The 25,299-nt window shown below is 36.8% G+C and overlaps 1 protein-coding gene across 7 annotated transcripts in view; it reads right to left on the minus strand.

Moving 5' to 3' along the window:
• RAPGEF6 (Rap guanine nucleotide exchange factor 6) overlaps positions 1-25,299 on the minus strand; it is a 196,446-nt gene that overhangs the window by 14,682 nt on the left and 156,465 nt on the right. For 5 of the 7 annotated variants that reach the window (XM_059174494.1, XM_059174491.1, XM_059174493.1 and 2 more), the window contains 6 exons: positions 19,029-19,240; positions 14,571-14,694; positions 12,055-12,078; positions 7,873-8,093; positions 3,335-3,526; positions 273-407 (listed from right to left, as the gene is read on the minus strand). In XM_059174494.1, the coding sequence (XP_059030477.1) occupies positions 273-407; positions 3,335-3,526; positions 7,873-8,093; positions 12,055-12,078; positions 14,571-14,694; positions 19,029-19,240 (908 nt within the window). The remainder of the gene's footprint in view (positions 1-272; positions 408-3,334; positions 3,527-7,872; positions 8,094-12,054; positions 12,079-14,570; positions 14,695-19,028; positions 19,241-25,299) is intronic. The other 2 variants (XM_059174492.1, XM_059174498.1) reach the window with 1 other exon arrangement.

Raw genomic sequence — 25,299 nt, forward strand, 5'->3', positions numbered from 1 at the left:
GCACAGAATAAACAACTGTGACTTCTGCCTTCATTCTTATCTACGCTTGTCCACTGACAAAGAGCCAGACTGTGAATACAAGAGTTCTGGTGATATGATGAACAATACCTGGAAAGCATCTCAATAGTTCAGTTTAAAACATGAAAGTCCAAAAAGTATTAGAAGTTACATGTTTTTCCACTTTCCATTATCACTATAGACTGAAAAACAAATCATGTACCACCAAGTGTTGTCTGGTGTAATAAGGATGAGCTTACACTGTTATGTCTTACCTTTGCGAGGGGAACCTTGAGGAGATGCAGGAGGACTAGAATGTAAAGATGATGCTACAGAGATAGTGTCTTCTGGATGTTTCTTACCACTTATTTCTTCAGTTGTTCCTAAAACTTTCTGAGGTAAATTTGTATCTAAAAATAAAACCCAAGAAGCAAATAACCATCACTTCACAATTAGAATATCTGTAGTGGCTTAGAGTACTACATAACTGAAGCCATAACACACAATGGCTAGTGCAGTCAACTGAAATGTCTAAATGGCGAACAGAACTAAATGACCGGCTGATGGCATCCAGAGATTCTCATCTCTAGGTTGTTTGTTCCAATTCAGCTAGTCAGCACCAACCAGATAATAACAGTTCTTTGTTGTTTGTTTGTGCTGTGGTGTCAGGGAAACCAAGTTAATGGTCTGAGTATAGTGTCCCAGCCCCCACAAAAGATACACTTGTTTTGTGGGAAGACTTAACAGAGAAGGGATGGATTCAAACTCTTCTCTCCCCTCTAGAGATGGCCTCTCCAGGGAGGGCAAGGCACACAACCAGGGCAGTGTGGGGATGTTGGCCCTATCACTACCTGTGTACAGCTGTGCTGTGGGGGCACAGGTGCGCAGGGATGCCAGTCCAGCCCTTTTCAAGAGTGCTAAATTCACACTACAGGAGAAAAGTAGACAATAGAAACAATCATGAATTTATGGAAAAATAGTATTATGGAACCCCCTCGGAAACAAGCAGCAAAGTTCTATCTCCACTCTTGTCCAACAACTGGTCCAGTTTAGCGTGGGTCAAACTTAGCCATGGTTTCACCATATTGATACTTCTGTATTTATCTTCTTTAGGAAATGTCCAAGAGCTACTGACACTCTTAATCAGTCAAGTGAGCCCATCTTTGCTGGGCCTTTGTCATAAAACCAAGCAGCTCTTTCACACTGAAGACCTTTAAATCACAGTATACTAACACTACTCTAAATTACATGTTATTTTAAAATATTTTTTTAAAAGATCTTATTTAATTTTTTGACAGGCAGAGAGACACAGAGAAGCAGGCTCCCTGCTGAGCAGACAGCCTGGTGCAGGACTCGATCCCAGGACCCTGGGATCATGACCTGAGCCGAAGGCAGAGGCTTTAACCCACTGAGCCACCCAGGTGCCCTTACATGCTATTTTAATATAAATGTATTTATCATATAAATAACAGGCATAATACAACAAATGGAGAAAAGGGCTACTTGGAACAAGTAATAACTACCTTTTGCGTGATGACATCCAAGTAAGAAGCCAGATCAGGATCTGTCTCATTTGGTACTACTAGCCTGCAACTTGACTGACTTCACCAATTTTGGATCTAATTACCTCTTTATTTCCATAACCATCCAACTAGCTCAGGCTCTGAGCAACACCCTGTTAGTTATTACATTAGCTTTCCGTTTGGACTCTCTGCAGTCTTTTTTTTTTTTTTTTTAAGATTTTATTTATTTACTTGACAGAGATCACAAGTAGGCAGAGAGGCAGGAAGAGAGAGAAAGCGAGAGGAGGAAGCAGGCTCCCTGCTAAGCAGAAAGCCTGATGTGGGGCTCAATCCCATGACCCCAGGACCATGACCCGTGCCAAAGGCAGAAGCTTTAAACCACTGAGCCACCCAGGCGCCTCTCTGACTGCAGTCTTACTGCACTCCCTACTATAGTCCTTCTCTAGGATAACACAGACCGTTACCTTCCCTGGCTCAAATCTCTGCAACAGCTCCCCACTACCAACTCCCCTTTGGACTCCATATTCTAATTTAAGTATGCTTTGGACTTCACATCTCATCAACTGGAGGTTGTTTAGTATGACCTTTTAACCATTAGCCTGGGCCCAACTCCCAGCTCCATTATTCACTGGTAGCAGGTCTAAGTTACGGAGACCCTCTATGTTTCCTCTATAGAATGAGAGTATTAGGTATCTTACAGAGTTACAGTGAAGATTAAATGAATATAACAAACCTAGTAAAACACTCAGTTGTGCCTGGCACTCAGGGAGTACTCTGTAAGTAGCAGCTTTAATCATCACTCTTTTTTTTTTAAATTTTTTATTTTTTATAAACATATATTTTTATCCCCAGGGGTACAGGTCTGTGAATCACCATAATCATCACTCTCTTAACAAACACTCTTCCTGTAGCTCTGCCCTCAGAGGCAGCTGCAATGCCCACAGCAACTCCTTATAGGTCCCAAGGTTTTCTTCTGCCTGAAGCAATTCTCTGCTATCACTGCCTAATGACCTCCTTCCTACTCAAGTTGAGACTCTGCTTAGGCATTACCTCCAAAAAGTCACCTCTGACTTTATACTTAGCTCTGTGTGTCCTAAAAACTTTCCATCTATTTTTTTTAGTATGTTTTTATATGCACATACTCCAGGCATAAAAGCAAACACATTATACTTAAGTTACTGGTTTGTGTGTCAATAGTACCAGAATGAAAATCTGGCAAGGGTGGGGGGTCCTTTCTTACTCAACTTTGGATCTAAAACAAAATCAAATTCACAGATGTCTACTGAATATGTCCTAAATATAATACATGGGCTAGGTAATAATGTTAGGAGCCAAACTGAACCTAGCTTCCCCTCCACATGGCCTAAGAAAGGGGCGGGGGGGGGAAAAAAGCACAGGTTTTTTTTTACATACTTTACAATTTCTTCTTGTCTCCTAACTAGGTTTTTCAAAAGTGATCATTAATGAAAAAAACAATATACATTTTTAGAACAAGCAACCTCATTCTCATAGGGTGCACATGTACATTAGATAACTGTTTTATGCCCCTCTGAATGCAATAAACTCTTGGTACCTCAGTGTAGTACTGTAAGTTTTCTGTTGATGACTACAGAAATTCCAAAGTAACATTTAAAATAGGTATGCTGTCAATACATACCTACAAACTGAAACTTTTTTAAATTCATGAGTGATGATTAAATTATACAAACCATACCAGATCATCTCCTGAGCATTTACCTTTGTAATTATTTTTCAGTCTAACTCCCCTGTAAATTTTAAATTACATCAATGCAATAATAATTGTGAATACTCACTTAATGTGGCAGGGTCTTTGGCTTGTCCCTTCTTCCTGATGGGGTGCAAATTAACAGCTGGCACTTGGAGCACCTGGCTTACTCGGTGGGGCTGATGTAAATGGGCTTTAGCTGTTTGACCTGCCGATCTCATAGGCACTGGAGACATTTCTGATGATTTGGCTGATCTTTTCTCACTTAAATTCTTGGTCACTAATGGAATAGAGTAAGAAATATGTAATTATGTGCTTTTTAAGGCAAGATTATTACCAGTGACAATAATAAATGACTGCACTAAAACCATCTATTTTTTAACACAAAAAATAGAACAGATTAATCTTCCTAAAAATAACTTCAGGCCCTGCATGATTAGCATCAGGCCAGTATTTGCCTCCCTAATACCATATACTCTGCAGCAACTAGAACCCTTATTTTTTCAAGTCATCCTATATCTTTTCTTCACAGCACTAGTGATTGTTTGTAACAATTCAATTACCTGTGTGATTCATTAATTAATGTGTCCCCCTGACCAGGCTCTTAATGAACATGAGAGTAAGGACTGCCTATTGTGCTCACTACTATATATCCCTCTGTATGCCACAACTGATACAAAAAAGATGCTTAATGGGTATTTGCTGAACTGAAACTATTGAAAAATTTCAATAGTTACATGCAGGACTATAAGAGAATTATTTTATAAATTCATAATTAGAGTACTTGATAACAGATGTCAGAATTAAAAACTGAGAACTGAGTTAAGTAACAAAAAGCTCCTGCCTCTGTATAAAATGAATACAGTAGTCCAGAGGAAAGAACTTTTAATCCTTTAGTTATTCAGGGTGGTTTCAACACAGGTCCAATCTCAGTACTCCACGATGTATTTGTTTTTAACATCAAGATAAAAGCCAAATTAGAATGTTTAACCAGTCCCAGAACAGCTGTAATAGTTATCCACCATGCTTTTATTATGAGGGCCTACAGAGTATTTTGAGTGTTAAGAATTAGGATACATCTCAGAAGTCAAAACAAAGGGACTTCTGCAAGATAATGTGCAGTGACTCCTCAACTGCTTGAACCCGAGCAATTATCTCACCTTTGGGCTAAAGCCATGGAACACACCTTCCCCTTTCTGTCAATACTAACCAATTATCAACTGACATCTTATTTTACCTGCTGTAGTATAAAGAAGAAAAAAATCAAGAAACCACTTTAAATAGAGATGACTGCCCAAACTCAACTAAATACATACTGATTTATGAGGAAGAACCAAATTCTAAAATGCTTAGCAATCAACTACTGTATAGGCCTGGGATTTAAAAATCATTTGAGGGGTGCTGGGTGGCTCAGTGAGGTAAAGCCTCTGCCTTTGGCTCAGGTCATGATCCCAGGGTCCTGTGATGGAGCCCCACATTGGGCTCTCTGCTCAGCAGAGAAGCTGCTTCCCCCTCTTTCTCTCTGCCTGCCTCTCTGCCTACTTGTGATCTCTGTCAAATAAATAAACAAAATCTTAAAAAAAAAAAAAGCCATCTGAAGAGTAATTAAAAATAAAAAATATTTAAATGCTTAAAAATCATTTATGCAATAGAAATCAAGTAAAGACTCTCAACCCAAATTAAAGGAATACAAAATGAATTAAACTATCACAAACTTAAAGAAGGTCTCACAGGTTTACTCATTTTAAGTCTGTATTAAATATGTAGTAAAGGATACCATTTAGTGTTACAAGGAAAGACAGATAAGTTTAGTTGGGTGTAAGGAAAGTGTGCAGGTGAGAGTGTGAGGGAAGGAGAACGGGAGAGAGAGAATGGATGCAGACTAGGTATGTAGAATCATTCTGGGCCCCCATTTTAACAATAAGCCAGGCACAGAAGAGATTTTTATGCTCTTGAATATCCCAAATCAGATTTAGGGAACAAAAAAAGCAGAAACTGAAAATAAAAGATAACATAAGTGTTGTTTCTGTTTTTGTCTGATGAAAGGTTAAACTGTGTTCTGTCACTGTAAGATGATAAGGGTCTATGCTGAATTACTTGGGGAAAAATAATTTTGAGGATCATGCAAAGCAGGGTCAGAGTACTTTAATAAATTATGGATATGGGCTTTGAACTATAAAATGTGGAATAAATCTTAAGATTCTGTACACTTTTTTGGTCACTACTCCTTAATATGTACCATTTTCACATGGCTGACACTTCTTACTAGGTCACAGGTAGTAAAAATTTTTCTAGATACCTTCAAAGTCTATATATGTTCATTATTTTTAATGGCCATGTACTATCCCTTGTCTTGATAAGGAAACAGTGTGCTTGACTATTCTCTAACATTTCAGTATCTGCAGGATTTCTTTTTCATCGGAATACATTCTGCAACATCTTTATATAAACAGATTTTGGGTGCATTATCTCAAAGGAATAACAACCCCAATACAAGACACCGAACAGGTAGCTCTAAGGAGTAAATGGCACTGTCTGTTAAGTGCCTAGCATGGTTGCTGCATATAGAAAGTTCTCAGGAATGGTTAGGTTTTATTATTTCTTTCTCCTTCAATCTAATAGGATTGATGTAGAAAGAATCACAGAAATAAAACATACTGTCAATCCTTAAGTCTTACATCCTTGGGCAAACAGAGAACTAGGATGAAGAGAACCTTGCTCAAAAAGTAATAATGAGGGGCGCCTGGGTGGCTCAGTGGGTTAAGCCACTGCCTTCGGCTCAGGTCATGATCCCTGGGATCAAGCCCCGCATCGGGCTCTCTGCTCAGCGGAGAGCCTGCTTCCTCCTCTCTCTCTCTGCCTGCCTCTCTGCCTGCTTGTCATCTCTGTCAAATAAATAAATAAAATCTTTAAAAAAATAAAAGTAATAATGACACTCAAACTTGGTCTTCATCCTTCAGAAGGTTCCACCATACTACTCTATTCCTATGGGTAGAAGGGTCCAAAAAAATCCTTTTTATGACGTCATTTACCGAATGGCTTACTCTGTACTTTAAAATCTACCATCATATTTGAAATTTTAAAATCAGTATGTGGTTATATGTCCACTTTCTCTTTTCTACTCTGTTGACAAACTGTTTTCTATTATATGCGATTTGTTAATCTCAGGGTCAGCCCATGATGACTACCATTTCCTCCTATCAATCAGGACGACTAGAAACAGAAAATGTGAACCACCCCCAACAATATTCTGTCAATAGTTTATCAGGTTCTAGACAGCCTATTGGAATTTTTATTGGTGTAATATTTAATTACATATATATGTATATGCATAAAATAACATCCACTTAGAGTTTAATCATCATTTTTGGCTGTCACAACACAATGTCTTTTACTATTTTTGAAGTCTGCTTTTGTGACTCATCATTTCCTTGACCCAGACACATATACATTCTGTTGTTGTACAGGTATTCTCAGCTTTTAGAAGTTTGCGTTATGCCATTTTGCTTTTATGTCAATATCAGTTTTCACTAGCCACAAGAAATCTGAAGAGAATTCTTGCTTATAGACGCAATGTGAACCCAGTCAGAGTAGAATCAACAAGCTATTTTCTCAGAAACTATATTCGGTATCTGATTATCAAACTGTCATAGCTTTCAACTGGGTCTGTGTGCATCTTTGCTTTATCTAGATTTATTCTGTGCACCCATTAACAAGGTATGTCTTAAGGTATCAGAAAAACCTAAAAGAGGTTTTTTTTGGGGGGGTTGGGAACACTCAAATTTTCTTTCATATAACTTCATGGTAATTGCTTCTTCCTTTTATGTCATTCTGGCTTACAAAAGGTTTCATAGAAATGCTCTAGTTAGGAATAGTGGGGGAAACCTACACGTAATTAAAAAAAAAATTGAGACTAGGCTCTTCTTTTGGCTATCACACCAATATTAGAATGTGCCTGACTTTTGTTTTATTAATTACTGACACCTATTATCTCTAAGATTCCTTTTTTTTTTTTTTTTTTTTTAAAGATTTTATTTATTTGAGGGAGAGAGAGACAGAGAGGGAAGGAAGGAGAGAGAGCATGCATACACACAAGCAGGGGACGCAGGAGAGGGAGAAGCAGGCTCCCCACTGAGCTAGAGCCTGATGCAAGGCTTGATCCCAGGACCCTGGGTTCATGACCTGAGCCAAAGGCAGATGCTTAACTGAATGAACTACCCAAGGGCCCCTCTCTAAGGGTTTCAATTAAACTTCTTGGATTTTGTAGTTGGTAAGTAACATTATCTGTGAGATTTTAAAAAGGTAAAAAACTTCACTTATTTTTATTCTTCATTTAGTGGTGAAGGTAAAAATGTTCTCAAACAGAAGGGCTCCTCTTATAATGTTCCATGTTTTTGTAAGAAGACTTTATAATGAATTTTAAAGAAGAACTCTTTATCTCTCAACTTCCTGCATAGGGTAATCATTCAGAATGGATGGTATTCAATATCTGGTTAAGAGGATCACTCAATGCTTGGGGTATATCAGAAAACTTTTTTGAGTGAAACAATTTGTATGGGACTTCAGCTTAACTCTGGAGAAATAAATTTCTATTTTCTTTTATATTAAGTGAAAACTTGTACTTACAAGTACCATAGGCAGGTTCCCACTGCAATGACATCATCTGAAACTTTTCCTCATCTGTGTCTACATCCAGACTGGAAAGATACTGCTTCACTTTTCTTGCCATTTGGGCATCCTCGTATAGCTTCTTGGCGTTAAGCAGAGAGCTGCGACGTGCCCTTTTTTTGTGTGCACCTCCCTGAACATCCAGCATGTTTGAGTTTGTGCTGCCTTGACTCAGTGACCTGTAGGGAGATGGACATCACAATGAGGGGCAGTAAAGATGAGAATTACAAATGGCAGACTAAGATTAAAAGAATTTTGTTCTGTTAATGCTATTGCATGCTGATGCAAATGAGTTAAAAGATGAAGAGCATTAATGCAGAGTAATATGGCACACATCGCTATGTTCTGAGTTCTAAGATTCGGCAAAGTGTAGAACTCAAAAGAATAAGATAACACCGCCCTCCCCACCACAATGAATTCCATCAGGTTTATGTTTGCGCCTATGCAACCCATGACAAAACTATGACAAGTAAACTGGCCCAAAGGCCATCCACACTCTGAAGATAAGGCAAGAGCCTGGGTCACAACAAGTGGATCCTTAGTCAGATCTCTGCACCAGGAGTTTCTAGAGCAGCTCTGCTTGTTTGTGCTGCTTTGGGTATGCCACCGCCACCACCATTCCTGTCTACAGCAGACCCACTCTAAGTATGCTAGCCAATTTTACCAGAAGTAGATCTTGGCCAAAATTCAAAGAGAACAATCAATAGGAAAAATAAGTATTTATATTCAATTCAATATAGTTAGAGACCAGAAGTAGGAGAGAAAGCTACTCAGTCTTCTACTTGCACACCAATTGATTAGGCAATATGTGGTTCTAGGACTATCTGTGACTGGGGAATTTTCTTTGCAATGCCTCCATGATAGAACTGCAAGCCAGGCAGAAATAACTACAGTTCAAACAAGCTAAAGCCTCTCCCAACTTTCCTCTTTTTGGCAAACTGCATTCTAGAATAACCACATCTAGAACCAATGGAAAATAGGAAATGCTATACTATTTATAATAAGGCCAGAAATGCAAGGTTCTTAAATGATTTTTATTTTATTTTATTTTTATTTTTATTTTTTAAAAGATTTTATTTATTTATTTGACAGACAGAGATCACAAGTAGGCAGGGAGGCAGGCAGAGAGAGAGGAGGAAGCAGGCTCCCTGCTGAGCAGAGAGCCCGATGCGGGGCTCAATCCCAGGACGCCGAGATCATGACCCGAACCAAAGGCAGAGGCTTTAACCCACTGAGCCACCCAGGCGCCCCATGATTTTTATTTTAAATGAAGTTCCCATTCCAAAATAATAAAGCTATCTATGGGTTTATTAAATTACCCTCATTTTTATCCCCAAATATTCTAAAAGACCACAACCTATAGAAAAATTTGTTCTTCAATGCTTACATACTATTTAAAACAGACACTAGAATCCTAATGTTTTCTTTGTAAACTAAGTGAAACAAAGTTAAGTGTTACAGTATTTTTTTTCTTTCAGTATTTTAAGATCTTTGGAATAGGATGTGCCTTACATTGGAAACCAACTTTCAATTGCTACTGGTCAGGCCCATTTCACACAGAGAAACGTCAAAACATAAGAATGGTTGGGAAGAAAATCCAATGATGTTAATGAACTACTCTTTCAATCTCCAAATGATTTTAAGAAGGGAGTGAATCCGACAACATTCCCAAAGCAGCAGTCAAAGGGAAGCAAGTATCTACAAACCCAAGCCAAGACTCTAGCACCAAAAGCTTTTACTTCTCTAATGGCTTGTTTTAGGAAATAATGCATTACTAACACCCTGGATGACACAAAAGATACTACTGTGCAGGGAAAAAAAACCTCCCAGAAACTAGTCACTCAGAAGATTCATATTCTAAATACGAAGAAGTCTAAGATCCAAATAAACCAATTTAATTTGCTCACATTTTTTAAAAAAAAAAGATTTTTATTTATTTATTTGTCAGAGAGAGAGAGAGAGAGAGCGAACAAGAGAGAGCGTGAGCGCACTGGCAGATGGAGGCAGAGGGAGAAGCAGGCTCCCCGCTGAGCAAGGAGCCTGATGTGGGACTCGATCCCAGGATGCTGGGATCATAACCTGAGCCGAAGGCAGCTGCTTAACCAACTGAGCCACCCAGGCGTCCCAACATTTTTCTTTTAATGAATGCAAAAGGGTGTTATGTGATAAAAATACATACCTAAGTTTACACAAGAGCTCTTTTAAATAAGCATAAAGTAAAAAATACTCAGGGGTAAGAAGGCAGTGAAATGATTTTTCTTAGTGGTACATCAAATAGTGGTGTGTCTAACAACTGAAGATATCTTAGATTCAAATAAATGCAGTAAAATCAAGTGCCAACATTTAGGAGCAAATTTGAATACAAAGATCTTAATAAGTTTTCCTTCACTGGTATCCAGGAAAAAAAAAAGGTTTCTACAAATCTAGGATACACACAAAATTCTAATAACTAAAAACATTGTAATAAATGACAATTAAATGTCTTCTAAACTACTTCCAGAACAGAAAAATACCATGATATAAGAATAAAAGCACTTAGCATCTACAAAATCACAACAGAATATGTTACTTAAGTCATTCAATACCCCAAATTCCCAGTAGGATGTACTGACCAAGTATTTTTCTTCATAACAGTAATGCCAGGAATCAATTTCTATTTTTGGTGAGAAGAACCAGAAAAGACCAAGACATAAATGTGGAATACAGGAAACACATGAGAAACACAAAGAGAAGGAAGAATGGAGAAGGAAGTTCAAGTTCACCAAACTTCCAACAGAAAACAAGATCACAAATAAGACAAGACTCAAGTTCAAGTTAAGTGGCTCACAAAAATTCCTTCTATCATGTAATAAGAGCATCTAACTTCATGATTCACTCTAGTCTTAAAATAACAAAATCCTTCATTCACAAAACCATCTCTTTGTTCATCTAAAAATAAAAGGGATACATAGATGATTTATAAGGTCCTAAACATTCTATGATTTTAAATAGGTATCTATGTAAAAGCAGAGATCTGAACATACCTGAACAACAAAAGGTGGCAGTTTCTGATTGTATTAGTTCTTTTTTTTTTTAAATAAGATCAACTCTATCCCCAACTTGGGCTTGAACTCACGACTTCAAGATCAAGAGTTGTATGTTCTACAGACTGAGCTGGCTAGGCACCCTGATTGTATTACAGTTTTAAGAAAGATAAGGGAGTCTCTTATTAAAAATGGCAGAAATTTAAAATAAATTTCTATCATGTTATATTACGTCTCACAGTATTAGTGGATCTGATGAATTAAAATAATCCTATTTCAATTATTTACTAACTAAATTTTAAAAATTAAAAAAAATTTTTACTGTGTTATGTTAGTCACCATACAATACATCATTAGTTTTTGATGCAGTGTTCCAAGATTCACTGTTTACTAACTGAATTTTATAACAGAGTTTGGATAAGGCTGCCTCTTCTTGGAAAACTAATGGGAACAAAACCTTCACAAACAAAAGTGATCCATTTTTTTTATTATCATGTATTTCTTAATAAAATATGGCATCTGAAGAAACTTTTGTTAACAATAGTCTTCACATCCAACGTGGGGTTTGAACTCATGACTGTGAGATCAAGAGTCACATACTCTACTGACTGAACCAGCCAGGCACCCCAAAATATGGCATCTGAGAATAAGAAAATGGCACAGACTCTGGAATCAGACTACCTGGGTCTCGATTCACTATTAGTGAGCTATAAGAATTTAGACCAGTCTATCTCCCCTGTCTGAGAGTATGAGAATAACAGTATTTATCTCCCAGGGTGGATGGAACATTCAGTAATTCATTTAAAGTGCTCAGAATAATAAATGGCACATAGCACACACCAAATATTTACTGTCATCATCATCATTTAACTGCATCTGCTAAATTAAAATCTATAAGGGACTTATGGGACATCAACAATGGCAAAGTAAAGGGGGAAAAAAAAAGCTAGTTCCATCACTACTTTCACCTTGTTAGCAAAAGGCATTTGTCAGGAATGTAGGTTGACAGGGTTAATAGAATGCATGCTATTTTCTGTGCGTGCATTAATGAATAGGATGCAGTATATGTTAAGAGTCGTACAATCTTCATTTCAGTTGCATTCATCTCTACACTTACCCCAGACTCCGCCACCTCTTCTTCCTGTAAGCAAGAGCCACAAACATTGAAGCATGGGTTGAATAGGAAAGCACAGAAAAAAGACAACAGTTGAGAGTCAGAGAAACTATGGAGACAGACTAGAACAGAAAAATTATACCAAGAAAAAATGGTAGTTAACAGTAAAATGACTTTAATGGAATGCAGAGGGGTAAAATGAATTATGATACGTACTGAAGGCCAACAAACCTGCAATATTCTTTAAAATATTTTTTTAGGTTAATTATATTTCTAATATCAAATCTGTATCTTAGGCTTATGTTAATAAGAAACTTAAGAAAAAACACGTTCTTACTCTAAATTGTGAATTTAAAGTTTTTAGGGAAGGAAACCTTAAATTAAGGAAGAATTTTTGAGTATTTTTTGGAAAGGATTTTTGGGCCACTCATTCAAATGACAGGATGAAATTACAAGGAACATAAAAATTTATGTCATTTCTAAGGGAAGAAATTTCTCTGACAATGTACTTTACAAGAAATGTTAACCAGCAAAATTGACTTAAAATTTAAGTAAAAAATACCATCAGAATAAGATACTGCATATCCTTATACTCCAATTAGACTGAATAAAGATTCTATTTATTTTTGCTCCCTGCTGGCCTCAGTGTGCCAGGCCTGTACCCACTAAGCTCCAGATGCAGGTGTTTTTGTCTCTGTTTTTCAGTCAGCAAATTGATTACTGTTAGAATAAAAGATGTTACTTTGTCCACACTAGATAATTTACCCCACAAAATGGACAATTACTTGCTTAAACAAAGAGCACATTTCAGTACTGGCTGACAAAGAAAACGGATTCAGGAAAATTCAATCCATTTCTAAGTGTCCAAACTAATTATAAATGTTTCCTTTTCCCCCACACTATATTCCACTTAACCAAGGCCATTCCACAGAAAACAGCCAAGTTTATGAATTTCCTCCTTAGGTTTTTCCTCCTCTGCTTTTTTTAGTAGCTCAGCTGGTACTCGTTATTTACTGGCCTGGTAGGGGCACAAATTCATAATGTCTTCAGGAACAAGGCTCCTAACATATAAACGGAGGTCCACATAAAGACAACAGGGAGTGGTGGGACCACTGGACAGAAACATGCAACAAAAGCAAAAACTTAAAGAAACAAACAAACAACAAACCCCCCTCCAGGTTTGCTTTGGTCCCTGGTTCTTACTGTTTTCTGCTTCCAAACTGTTGAGCACCGACATTTGCTCATTACACACAGTGATTCTTAAGGGTAGAGTGGGATGGCTGCGGAAGAGGACAGTTGACACTACCCTTTGCCCATACTCTGAAGGTCTCTACACTAGGAGCAACCATCAGATCAACTCCTTACAAAAACAAAGACTCTTCCCCAACGGATTTCTTTGGCAATCATTCTTAGCTTCTCAAAATTCACTAAACCATCTACTTTGGAGTCATTTCCTATGGAATAAAAGCAATTCTTTGGTTCTCAAAATTAAAATACCTATATAAAGGTAGCAGAAGTCAAGTTTCTCTTACAACAGTAAGTAAGACAAAACAAAAAATCTACCCTGACACATACACACACTATATTTTGGTTATCAAAACTCTAATTCCACCTCTGATTTTTAAAGAAACAAGTATTTTTTGTTTCATTCCTAGACTACATGTTTTTTTAAGTCAAAGGAACTGTGCTTGCCTTTGTTGATAGTTCATTTTGGAAGTCTTATGTACTGAAGCTATACACACAGGCCCAGAAAAAAGTAAGTCACCTAGATTAAAACCCCAGTTATCTATTTACCCTGAAAATTATGAAAATTACTGAGAACATCTTGACAACAAATGTTCTATAAGTTTTATATAGTCTAGAAAAACTTTACTATATTAAAAATGAACTTTAAAAAGCATTCTTAGAACTGAATATGGAATACAAATAACATCTGCCATTTCTATTAATGATGGAACATGCTTAAATCTGAACTTTCTCAATTCTGTTAAAGTACTTACAAATAAACAGTAGTACTATGGCTTGAGGAAAAGAATATGTTTTAAAAGAATAAAGTATGACTGAGTCAGAAAAACTTAAAAATATTCAGTAAAAATAGAAGACATGTGCAGACTAATAAATAATACTATACAAATAAGGCTGAAAATCAGATTAAACGCATTTGTCCTTTGTGATAACTTCAGTAAGGGTCAGCAATTTTCTTATATTAGTTACTTAACATAACAATAATACAGAATTATCCAACTACTCAAAAAAGTAGTACAGAACACATGTTCAAATGTCAGCAAACTACATAATACTGGGCAAATAACCTAACTGCTCTCAAAACTGGTTTTTTCCAATGTAAAAGGAAACCCTATACCACCTACCTTTAAGGGGTACCAAGACAAATGATTACTTATGACTGGCCTGTGTAAGCATGTCATGCAGTGTATATAACAAATGGGAGATGGTTAATAAATATTATTGCTTTATCACTTGACGTCACTCTAACACTTTTACACACTTCAATGTCTTACCTCTGCCGAAACATCATAGCTGGGTCCATGTTAGCAGAAGTCATTCGAACAACTTGGCGGATTTCTTTGGCAATCATTCTTAGCTTCTCAAAATTCACTAAACCATCTACTTTGGAGTCATTTCCTATGGAATAAAAGCAATTCTTTGGTTCTCAAAATTAAAATACCTATATAAAGGAAGCAGAAGTCAAGTTTCTCTTGGGAGCACAATTTGAACTGCCACTTCTGTTTTCTTGTTTTTTGTTTTGTTTCCTTAGAGGAGGAGATAGAAAGGGAGGTGGGGGGAGGGACAGGGAGAGAGAGATTCTTGAGCAGGCTCCATGCCCAGTACCAAGCCTGATGTGGGGCTGGATCCTACAACCTTAAGATCATAAAGCGAGCTGACATCCAGGGTCAGAGAGTCAACCAACTGTGCCACTGAGGTGCCCCGCCACTTCTATTTTTAAGAAGCGATGTATATGACTCAACTCTGCTCCTAGGTACTGAGCTATTGGAAGGAATTATATTCCTGTGGGGGCAGTGATTATGAATACTGGAAGGTGATAAGCTACATAGCTTCTGAAACCAATTTCACAGTATTGTTACAGGAACACCTGTAAAATGTGCACCTCCTTAAGTCTTACTCTCCAGATGCTCAGCCCACTCTCAGGCAGGTACCTGTCTCTGCTCTTTTAGACAGCAGGGTATATAGCACCTAAAAACTTAGGCTTTAGCCAGGGGTCATAAAGAGTGACCTATGAGCTTAATTAATCCAGTAAGTTTTCTTTGATTTAAAACACTTTTAGAAATTGTTAAATGAGTTGTCAACCTTTAACAAGTGGAAGATATCCCCTGAAAACTTCTGACTATTCTTTAAAAAAGGGAGGGTTCTGGTGGGGGATTAAGGAAGAGTAGGTATGTTTTCTTAAATCACAATTATTAGTTAAAATTAAGAGGTGGCTGGCTCACAGAAGAAACACTTTCTAGTTTGCCATTCACCTTCTTTTACCCAAAGTTTTAATTTACAATTCTTACTTTCATCAACTGATGCAAATATGCTTACTTAAAAGTTCCGTAATTATTATTGCTATTCTGGTAACTGGGCTCTGAGGAAAAATTCACACAACTTTCAAAATGGTCTGCTTTTCTCTGAAGAGAGTAGGTATGAAACCAAACTTAGCCTATCTGATGGCTTACTAAAAGTTCAGAGTACAAGGCAAAAAGAAAAAAAAATGTTCAAAAGGCAATGTAGTGTTTCTTTTTCATGCCTATCTTCAATACTTAGTGTGGCTGCATTTATCTAATGTGGAAGGCCCCTGAGATGCCTCTGTGGAAATCTTAAGTCCCAAAAACAACTTTAAGAACCTAATGGGTCTGAAACACAGCATGTTCTATCTCCTCATAGTAAACAGAACCTATACATTAAAGATTTGAGTTGTTCAGTGCCCTAACATGTGAGGTGGTAACAAAATAATAATCAAAAATACTTTTCAAGTCACATAAACATGTTTTGAAGTAGCAAGTCAGAAAAATATATGTGAAGTCTATCACAGTATTTCCTTATGAGAGAGGGGTAAGGAGAGTAGGGGCAGTAAGATCAGATAATCAGAACCACCTTGTACTGGGAATAACTAGAAAATTTGAGCAAAAACAGAAAAAGCAAATAATTTAAGTAATCAAAAAGCTACTGAAGCAGTGAAGATTCTGAAGAGGAATGAAGATCTTGGGGAAGGTTTACTATTTCGCAGTGCTTGATCCTACGGGTATTTACTGATTCAGAAAAGGCAGATGATGAACTTAAAGAACTAAGTGGTACCATCCCAACCTATGAGATTAGAAGGAAACAATTTAAGTTCTGGCAAACTTCCAATGCTTTGGGTTGGGATCCCGAAGGGCTATCCTGGGATTAAGGATGAACTAAATGTGACCAGGATATAAATTCAGTGTTAAATTATCTCAAGATATGAAAATGGATTAAGGTGATTTTGGATTGTTAGGACACCTAGCTGTCTGGCAAAAGCAAGCTTTAATTTCTCTGGAGGAATGGGGCATTATCCAAAATCTCAGATTATTTCTCTAATTTTTTTTATTAACAACATACATTTGACCAAAAATAACCAGGGCTATCAGGAAAAGAGACACCATGAATTAAATGCAGGAGAAAAAAATGACAGAAAGGGACGCACAAAGGATGGGAGTTATTAGACACAGACTTTAAAATAACAAAGTCGAATATGTGCAAAGATACAGAAAACAACACAGAACTATTATGAAGAACATAATAAAGATAAAAAAATGTAAATTATAAACCTCACCAAAAAGAAAAAAAAAGCCTCATATAACACAAAAACTAGAAGTAGGAACTCACTGATATATTTAATAGTAAATTACACACAGTTGAAGAAAGAACTGATAAACTGGAAGAAATTATCCAGAATGAAGCATGGTTAGACAAAAAGATGAGAAACAGAGAAAAGAGGGTATGAGGCAATGGAGGAAGTCATAAGGTCTAACAGAGGTGAAATCAAAATTCCTAGAGGTTAGAAGAGGAAAGGTAAAAAATTTGAAAACAAAATGAATGAGAATTTTCAGAACTCAACAACAACAAAAAATCAAAATACAGCTTTCAAGACATCTTACAAATAAATCAGGACTATGCCACACCTAGTTACATCACAGCCAAACCAGAGGTAAAAAAGAGACAAAAAGAAAATTATAAGGCAGCTATTGGAAAAGAACAAAATATAGTCACAGGCACAGCGAGTAAGACTGACAAATGATGTCCCAACATCAACAATGAAAGCCAGGGCACAATGGAATGGTCTCTTGAAATGTTCAAAGACGACAACTGCCAACCAAAATTATGCCTTAAAAATGAATATGAAGTAAAGATTATTTTTAGATAAATAAAATTAAGATATTTCATCATCAGCAGACTTGCACGTAAATAATAGTGTTCTATAGCAAGAAAAAAACCCCAACCACATAGAGCATTGATATGCAGAAAGAAATAAAAACAAAAAATATCATATAAATATTGACTCTACTAAATGATAGTGGGAGTTCAAAGCATTAAGAACAACTGCATATAAACTGGGAGGTTAGTAAATGGAATTTAAATAATCTAAGTTCCTTGTATTGCCCAATACATAGAAAAGTACTGATGAATATTAACCTAACATCAACTAATTGAGTATAAATATTATAATGTCTATTGTAACATGAGAAAAAGAGTAAAGCAGTTAGTAAGTTACTGTACTAGAACAAATACCATACACAAAAATTAACTAAGGAAGTTTGTAGATAAAATAAGGTAAAAGATCACTAAGATAGGCTTTTAAGGCTAAGAACCTGCTGTTCAACAAAAGATAATCTTAAGAGACTCAAAAAGTAGATCATACACCCAGGATTTATAAGAAATACTTAAAAATGTAATAAATGAAAGAGAAAACCTGATAAAAAAAATACATAAGAAACCTGAACTCATAATTGACCAAAAAAACCCCCCACATAAATATATAAAAGGGTATTCAATCTCATTAGTAATTAGGAAAATGCAAATTAAACCTCACCATTACTAAAATGGGTAAAAATAAGAAGACTGAGTTTACCAGGTACTGATGAGGAACAATGACAATTCTTAATAACAATGCCAGTGTTGCACTTCAGTACATAATGCCAACTCTCTTCTAAAGTTGATTATATGAGTATCAGATCCACAAATGCCACCTTGACTGATATGAATATTCAAGGCAGCATTATTCATAATACGTGAACAGTGGAAAACTGTCAAATGCTTATCAGAAGAATGGAAAAATCCACTGTACTGCATTCAGGTAATGCAACAGTAATTTTGAAAGTCAAGTACAGCTATAGTCAAAACCATGGAAAAATCTCACAAATCTAAGGTTGAGCAATATAAACCAGAAACCAAAACCAAACCAAAGCATAACAAATACGTTCTGTAATTCTATTTATATAAAGTTCAACAACAGATAAAACTAAACCCCAGTATTAGGAGTCAGGACAGTTATTACTATTGGGGAAGAGAATGAAGGTGGTAATTAATTAGAAAGGGACATTTTGGTTTTGGCCAGAGTATTGGTTACATGGATGTTCTCTCTGTCATAATTCATTTAGTTGCTCAATGATTTTGGGAACTTTTATGTATTGCATGTGTTGAGTAATTCAATTAAAAAAAAAAAGTTGGAAGGAAAAATATTACTTAGCAAAATAACAAATATGATTCCAACAGTCTGATCTGAGTATAAGTGAAATTTATGTTTGAATGCCTAGGATAAACACCTAAATTTGTTTTTGTCAATAATGTGGATTTTGATTTATAAAAGTTGCTGCATTTATAATTACATAAAGCTTTAGTGACATAAAAGGTTGCAAAACATATGAAATATAATAAAGCACAATTCTGTGGAATTAGTTGAAGTTTAACATGCTAATTTTCAAATAACTTTTAAATACCTTCATGGAGAAATGTCATATCTTTCTTGACAACAGGGAAGAGTGGAATAATTGGAGGCTGCATGCTTTGACTACTAAGAATATTTCTGTATTTTGCCATGTTTCTAGATGGATCAAAAAGGTCTTGTAGATCTTGGAGGTGTTTCTCATACTTGCTTGGTAATTTTTCCCAAGTACCTCTGAGTCGTGCTACAGATGCCAGGTTCAGGCCACTGCCAAAGATGAGAATAAAAACATTAATAAGGGACTTAGAGGAGTGAGAAAGACTCAGGGCAGTAAAGCATATACACCAAGTTTCTCTAACAAAGCTAAAGTAAGTAGGGACAAATTTTAATATGTTGAAATGAACAGAGTATAACCGTGGGAGAAAAAAAATACAAGGGACTCTCTAATCTGACAACAAGGAAAACTGCTTTCAGAGGAACTATATATATTACTTGTCTATGGTTGTATTCCTGTAGCCTTTATTTTCCAGCTTGCATGTATGAGACATAGTGTTTCCATAAAAGACACACTTAACATAAAAAAAAAAAAACACCCTCAAATATCACAATGTTTCTGTTTGTTTTACCTAGAAATAACTTTATGGAGACATTATCTATTTGAAAGAAGTTTAAGTAATGCTAAACACAAATGCTATAATAATTGAGGCAAGTTCTAGGGCAGAGGCAGCCTTCTTTTCCAGAGATTTTGTTCTCTCACATCCGATTCAAATACTTCCTTATCTCTTAGTTCTAATCCTGTTCCCCCAAGGCCTCTATATTCAGTGTCTTCTTTTCAACAGGTATTTAAACTCGGATAGCCCCGAGGTTGAAAAGCATGCATATCCATTAGACTGCAGCTCTTCCCTATCCCTTTTTGTCTCTACTACCACCCCCCTCCCCAGGCTGCCAAATGAATCATGCATATATAATGCCTCAATTTTCTTACCAGTTAATCCCTCTTTTATACTTAGCCACCTGACTTTTAGGGACACCACTGAACTTAAAATGTTCTCTTAACTTCTGATTTTTAAGGTGTGACATCAAGATATTTGTTCCCTTTGCCTCTGAGAAATCATCCCAAATGACCGAACGAGTATCAGAAATACAAATTTCATCTCCACTTCAACTAGGAATTATCTGTAACTCCCAAACACATTAAAAGGTTGACCCAAAACAGTCAAAGTTAAATAGGGGAATGGCAAATGCTCAAAAAGAACTTCTGTAGCTGAAGGTCTCAATGAAAGCTGGTCAAGTTCTCCAAAGCAGGTAACTCACCCCGAAGGCAAGACCACCACCCTCCTTTTTGAAATAACACAAAGGAATCTATAGACATAGAATTAGGTGGGGGCTGGACCATGTTCCTTACCAGGGAATGCCGGATAAAGTATATATAGCTACAGTACCTCGATAAGAAGCAGTTAAGCGGTGAGACTAGATAAAAGGTAGAAACTCTGAGTGGTAGGCAGCACTAAAGCCACCAATCTCCATGTGGTGGAAAGAAATAAAGGGTAAACAATTCACATTCAAGCTCAATTCCTGCTAGCCTGGAATAATGCCCTAGATCCTCTTTCATATGAACCTCCTGCAAATACTTGGTACAGGAAAACTCACATCAAAATAAACACAGAATCTATAATGAGCAGCTACAAGGAAAAACAACACAAAGAAAAATGCTGCCACCAATCAAATAAAAACTGGGACTAATCAATGACTTAGCCATGATTTCAAATGAATTAGTAAAATAAATAAAGAGCTTAATGGAGAGATATAAAGAGCTTAAGGGAAATATGGTAGAAGGAATTGGTAAAAAGAAGTTAACTAGTGAAGTTCAGAAAAGAAATGGAACACAAAACCAATACAGAAATTAAGGCCACCCTGGAACCTACAGAGGAGGGGGGAAAAAAAAGACACTGCTACAACCTGATGCAAGTAATGTTGAGAAGAGGATTAACAAAAGCAGTTAATGGAAGTGGACAGAACTGGAAGCCCATGTTTCCAGAAGAAAAGTTCTAGCTCTCGGCTGGAGTAAAACAAAAACAACACAACAAAAAATGGAGTCTGGATGCGCTTAAGTAGGTAAAACGAATAGTTTGATTTTGCTGGCTTCACCCCTCTCCACAGGTACACAGCTGAAAGCTAAACTAGACAGCTAGTGATTTCTCCCACAGGGGAGAGGGTGAACTAGTTAAGTACATGTCTGGTTTCCCTAATTGTATAGCATGCTATCAAAGACACTAACTTCACTCTTGTTTCACAAAGCTCCAGAACATCCAATAAAGTGGGAGCTCCATGACAAGGGGTGCGGGAGCAGAACTGGAGAGTAGTATGGAAGATTCCTGGAGGACATTAAAGGAACACAGGTCCTGCTGATAGCTTCTGGACTCCAACAGGAGTCAGCCCGGGAGCCACAAGGAACATCTCACCTCTCACCTGCAGATGGCCCCAAATGACCTACTGGCACCTGCCCTGCTCCATATACCCAACTCATACCCCTACATCCTTCTTCACTCTGCTGCTGGCTCCCTGTCCAACATCCTGAGAACAAGCTCTGGTAAAGAAGGAGCAGAGATAAAAGGCCAGAGTCTATGGGCAAAGGAAAAACCACAAACTTGAACTGGAGCACCACCTTCAGGAAAATAGAATAGAATCTATTAGCAGATGACAGGGTATACTGGAGAATACAGAGAAGATAAACTTTAGAATTCTCTCACAAGAGGGAGAGGTGCCTGGGTGACTCAGTCAGTTAGGTGTCTGCCCTCGGCTCAGGTCATGATCCCAGGGTCCTGGGATCAAGTCCCAGCAAGTTCCAGGACCGTGTCAGGCAGAGAGGCTTGCTTCTCCCTCTCCCCCTGCTGGTAGCTCCCCCTGCTCGTGTGCACACATTCTGTGTCAAATAAATAAAATCTTAAAAAAAAAAAAAAGAGAGAGAGAAAGCACGGAGTAGATACATCCATGTAATGTCTGAGAAAGTCTTAGAATCTATAGGAAGACTGCTAAAGTTTTTTTGCCTCCCCTCACTCTAAAGACTGCTAGTAAAAACTGGGAGAGGGTTAATGCTACTTCAAAAGAAAAAACAAAAACAAATCAGGGAACCACGACATCACTGAAGTTCACAATAATCCTCTAGTTGCCAAACCCAAAGGCATGGAGAGCTACAATTTACCTGATAAAGAATTCAAAATAGCTATTTTAATTAAATTCAATGAGCTACAAGAAAATTCAGAAAGGTAATTCAATGAAAACAGGAAAATAATACATAATCAAAATGAGAAATTCAACAAAGATACAGAAATCATAAAAAAGAGTCATAGATTTTTTTAGAATGGAAGAATTCAATGAACAAAATAAAATAAAATGTCACAGAGAGCATCAGAATCAGAGTAGATGAAAGAGAAGAATCAGTGAGAATAAGAATAGCAACTTTGAAGTAACCCAGTTGGGGGTGGGAGTGGGGAGAATCAACAAGACTGAAACAAGCCTACATGGTCCACAGGCCCATCAAAAAACCCAACCATCCGAATTAGTTGAATTCCAGACAGGGGAAGAGACAGAGAAGGAGGAAAAAAGCCTATTTAAAGAAATATGGCCGAGAACTCCCCAAACATGAGATGAGATCTGGAAATTCAAGTTTATGAGGCTAACTGATTACACCATTACTTCAACTCAAAACAACTTTCTCTAAGATTCACTGTAATAAAACTGTCAAAAATTAAAGAAAAGAGAATTCTAAAGGCAGCAAAAGAAAAAAAGATGATAACTGACGAAGGAACATCCACTAGGCTGTCAGCCGATTTTCTCGGTAGAAAACTTACAGGCCAGTAGAGAGTGGGATGATATATTCAAAATGCTGAAAGAAAAAAATTGTCAACCGAGGACACTATCTGGCAACATTATCCTGAGAAATGAAGTACCTTCTCAGGAAAACAAAAGCTGAGAGTATCTATCACCATTACACCTGCCTTATAAGAAACACTGAAAGGAGTTCTTTGAACTGAAATGAAATGATGTTAAATAGTAACATGAAAAGATATACAAATATATGCCACTGTGATAAAGTTAAATGCATAGTTAAATTCAGATAACTAAAAAGAAAAAAAAAGATGTTATTGATTTCTTTGACAGAGCACAAGCAGTGGGGAGTGGCAGGCAGAGGGAGAGGGAGAAACAGGCTCCCCACAGAGCAAGGAGCCCAATGTGGGGCTCGATCCCAAGACCCTGAGATCATGAGTTGAGCTGAAGGCAGAGTTTAATCAGCTGAGCCACCCAGGTGCCCCAAATTCAGATAACGCTTAATAGTGCAGTATGATCATTTCTTAACCACTTAGAGAATAAAGCTTAAGGAACAACAAAATGACAACAGCCACTAAGATGTTAAGGAATACAGAATATAAAAAGGCAAATTCTGACACTGAAAACATATAGGAGCAGGGAGTAAAAGGGTAGAATTTTGCATGTGACTGAAGTTGATATCAGCATGAAATAGTTATGTTTCATGTAAGTCTCATGGTAACCCCAGAGCAAATACCTATTGCAGACTCACAAGAGACAAGGAAAAGGGAATCAGAGCATTTAAACACAGATGATGATCAATTCACAAAAGCACATAGCAAGAGAGTAAAAATGAAAAAAGGGGAACTACAAAACAGCTAGAACTGTAACACAGCAGTAATAAAAGTCCTTACCAAGCAAACATTCTACATGTAAATGGACTGAATTCTCCCATCAAAAGGCACAGAATGGGTGGATGAATAAGAAAAACAAGACCCAACTATATGCTGCCTATAGAAGACTCACTGTAGCTTAAAAGACACAAATAAGCTCAAAGTAAAAGGATGGAAAAGATAAACCATGCAAATAGAAACCAGAAGAAAGCAGAGGATGCTTTATTTGTATCAGACCAAATGGATTTCAAGCCAAAAATGGTAACAAAAGACAAAGGAGGTCATGATATAATGATAAAGGGCCAACTCATCCAGAAAACATAAAAATCATGAATGTGTGTGCGCCCAACATTTCAGCATGTAACTATATTAAGCAAACAGTAACAGATCTGAAGGGAGAAACAGACAACAACGCATTAGTAAGGGACTATACTATACCACTTTCAGCAATGGATGAATTACCTAGACAGGAAATCAATAAATGAACCTGAACCATACTTTAGACCAAATGGACCTAACATATATATATACACAGGACAGTCTTTTCACCATTAGCAGAATATACACTCTTCTCAAGCATAAATGGAACATTCTCCAGGAGATATTATAAAATAAATCACAAGTGTCTTGGAAAATATAGGAATACTGAAATAATGTCAAGTATTTTTTTCTGACCATAAGGTGTAAAACTAGGAATTAACAAGAGGAAAATGGGAAAAATCTACCAATAAAGAAAAACTGAACAACACTCCCTTGAACAACCAATGGGTCAGAAAAAAAAAAAAAAATCAGAAGGGAAATAACTATCTCTCAACAAACTAAAATGGATACATAACACAACAAAACCTATGAGATGCCGCAAAAACGATTTCCAAGACAGAATTTTAGCAATAATTTTATTAAGCAATGGAAATTACCTGGCTTTTCATATCAAAAGAAGAAACTCAGCCCAAAGTTAGGAAAAGGAAAAAAATAAAGATCAGAACAGGAAGATACCAAATAGAGGCCAGAAAAATAAAAAAGATCAATGGAATTAAGAAGGATTTTTCTGAAATGATAAACAAAATTGACAAACCGTTAGCTAGACTAAGAAAAATAATGAAAATAAATAAAATATTACTACCTAATTCCAGGGAAAACTGATTTATTCGCTTGTGTCATCTCTGCTATAAAGTTAGTTTCTTTGATATACTTTAATATAAAATATGGGAAAACAAAGCAATTAATTTTACAGGAACTACTAAATATGAATAATGTGTATAATAAAACAGTCGTTAAAACAAAACAAACCTTTAACCAAATACCCACCTTGGAGCTGTCTTTCCTTCTTTCAAATTGCTTTCCTTGGCTGTAAAGACACTATCATAACTGTGGTTTTTTTTGTTTGTTTGTTTAAGATTTTATTTATTTGGGGCACCTGGGTGGCTCAGTGGGTTAAAGCCTCTGCCTTCGGCTCAGGTCATGATCTCAGGGTCCTGGGATTGAGCCCCACATTGGGCTCTCTGCTCAGCAGGGAGCCTGCTTCCTCCTCTCTCTCTCTCTCTCTGCCTGCCTCTCTGCCTACTTGTGATCTCTATCTGTCAAATAAATAAATAAAATCTTTTAAAAAAAAAAGATTTTATTTAT

Source organism: Mustela lutreola, chromosome 5, assembly GCF_030435805.1.
Source record: "Mustela lutreola isolate mMusLut2 chromosome 5, mMusLut2.pri, whole genome shotgun sequence".
NCBI classification, from domain to species: domain Eukaryota; kingdom Metazoa; phylum Chordata; class Mammalia; order Carnivora; family Mustelidae; genus Mustela; species Mustela lutreola.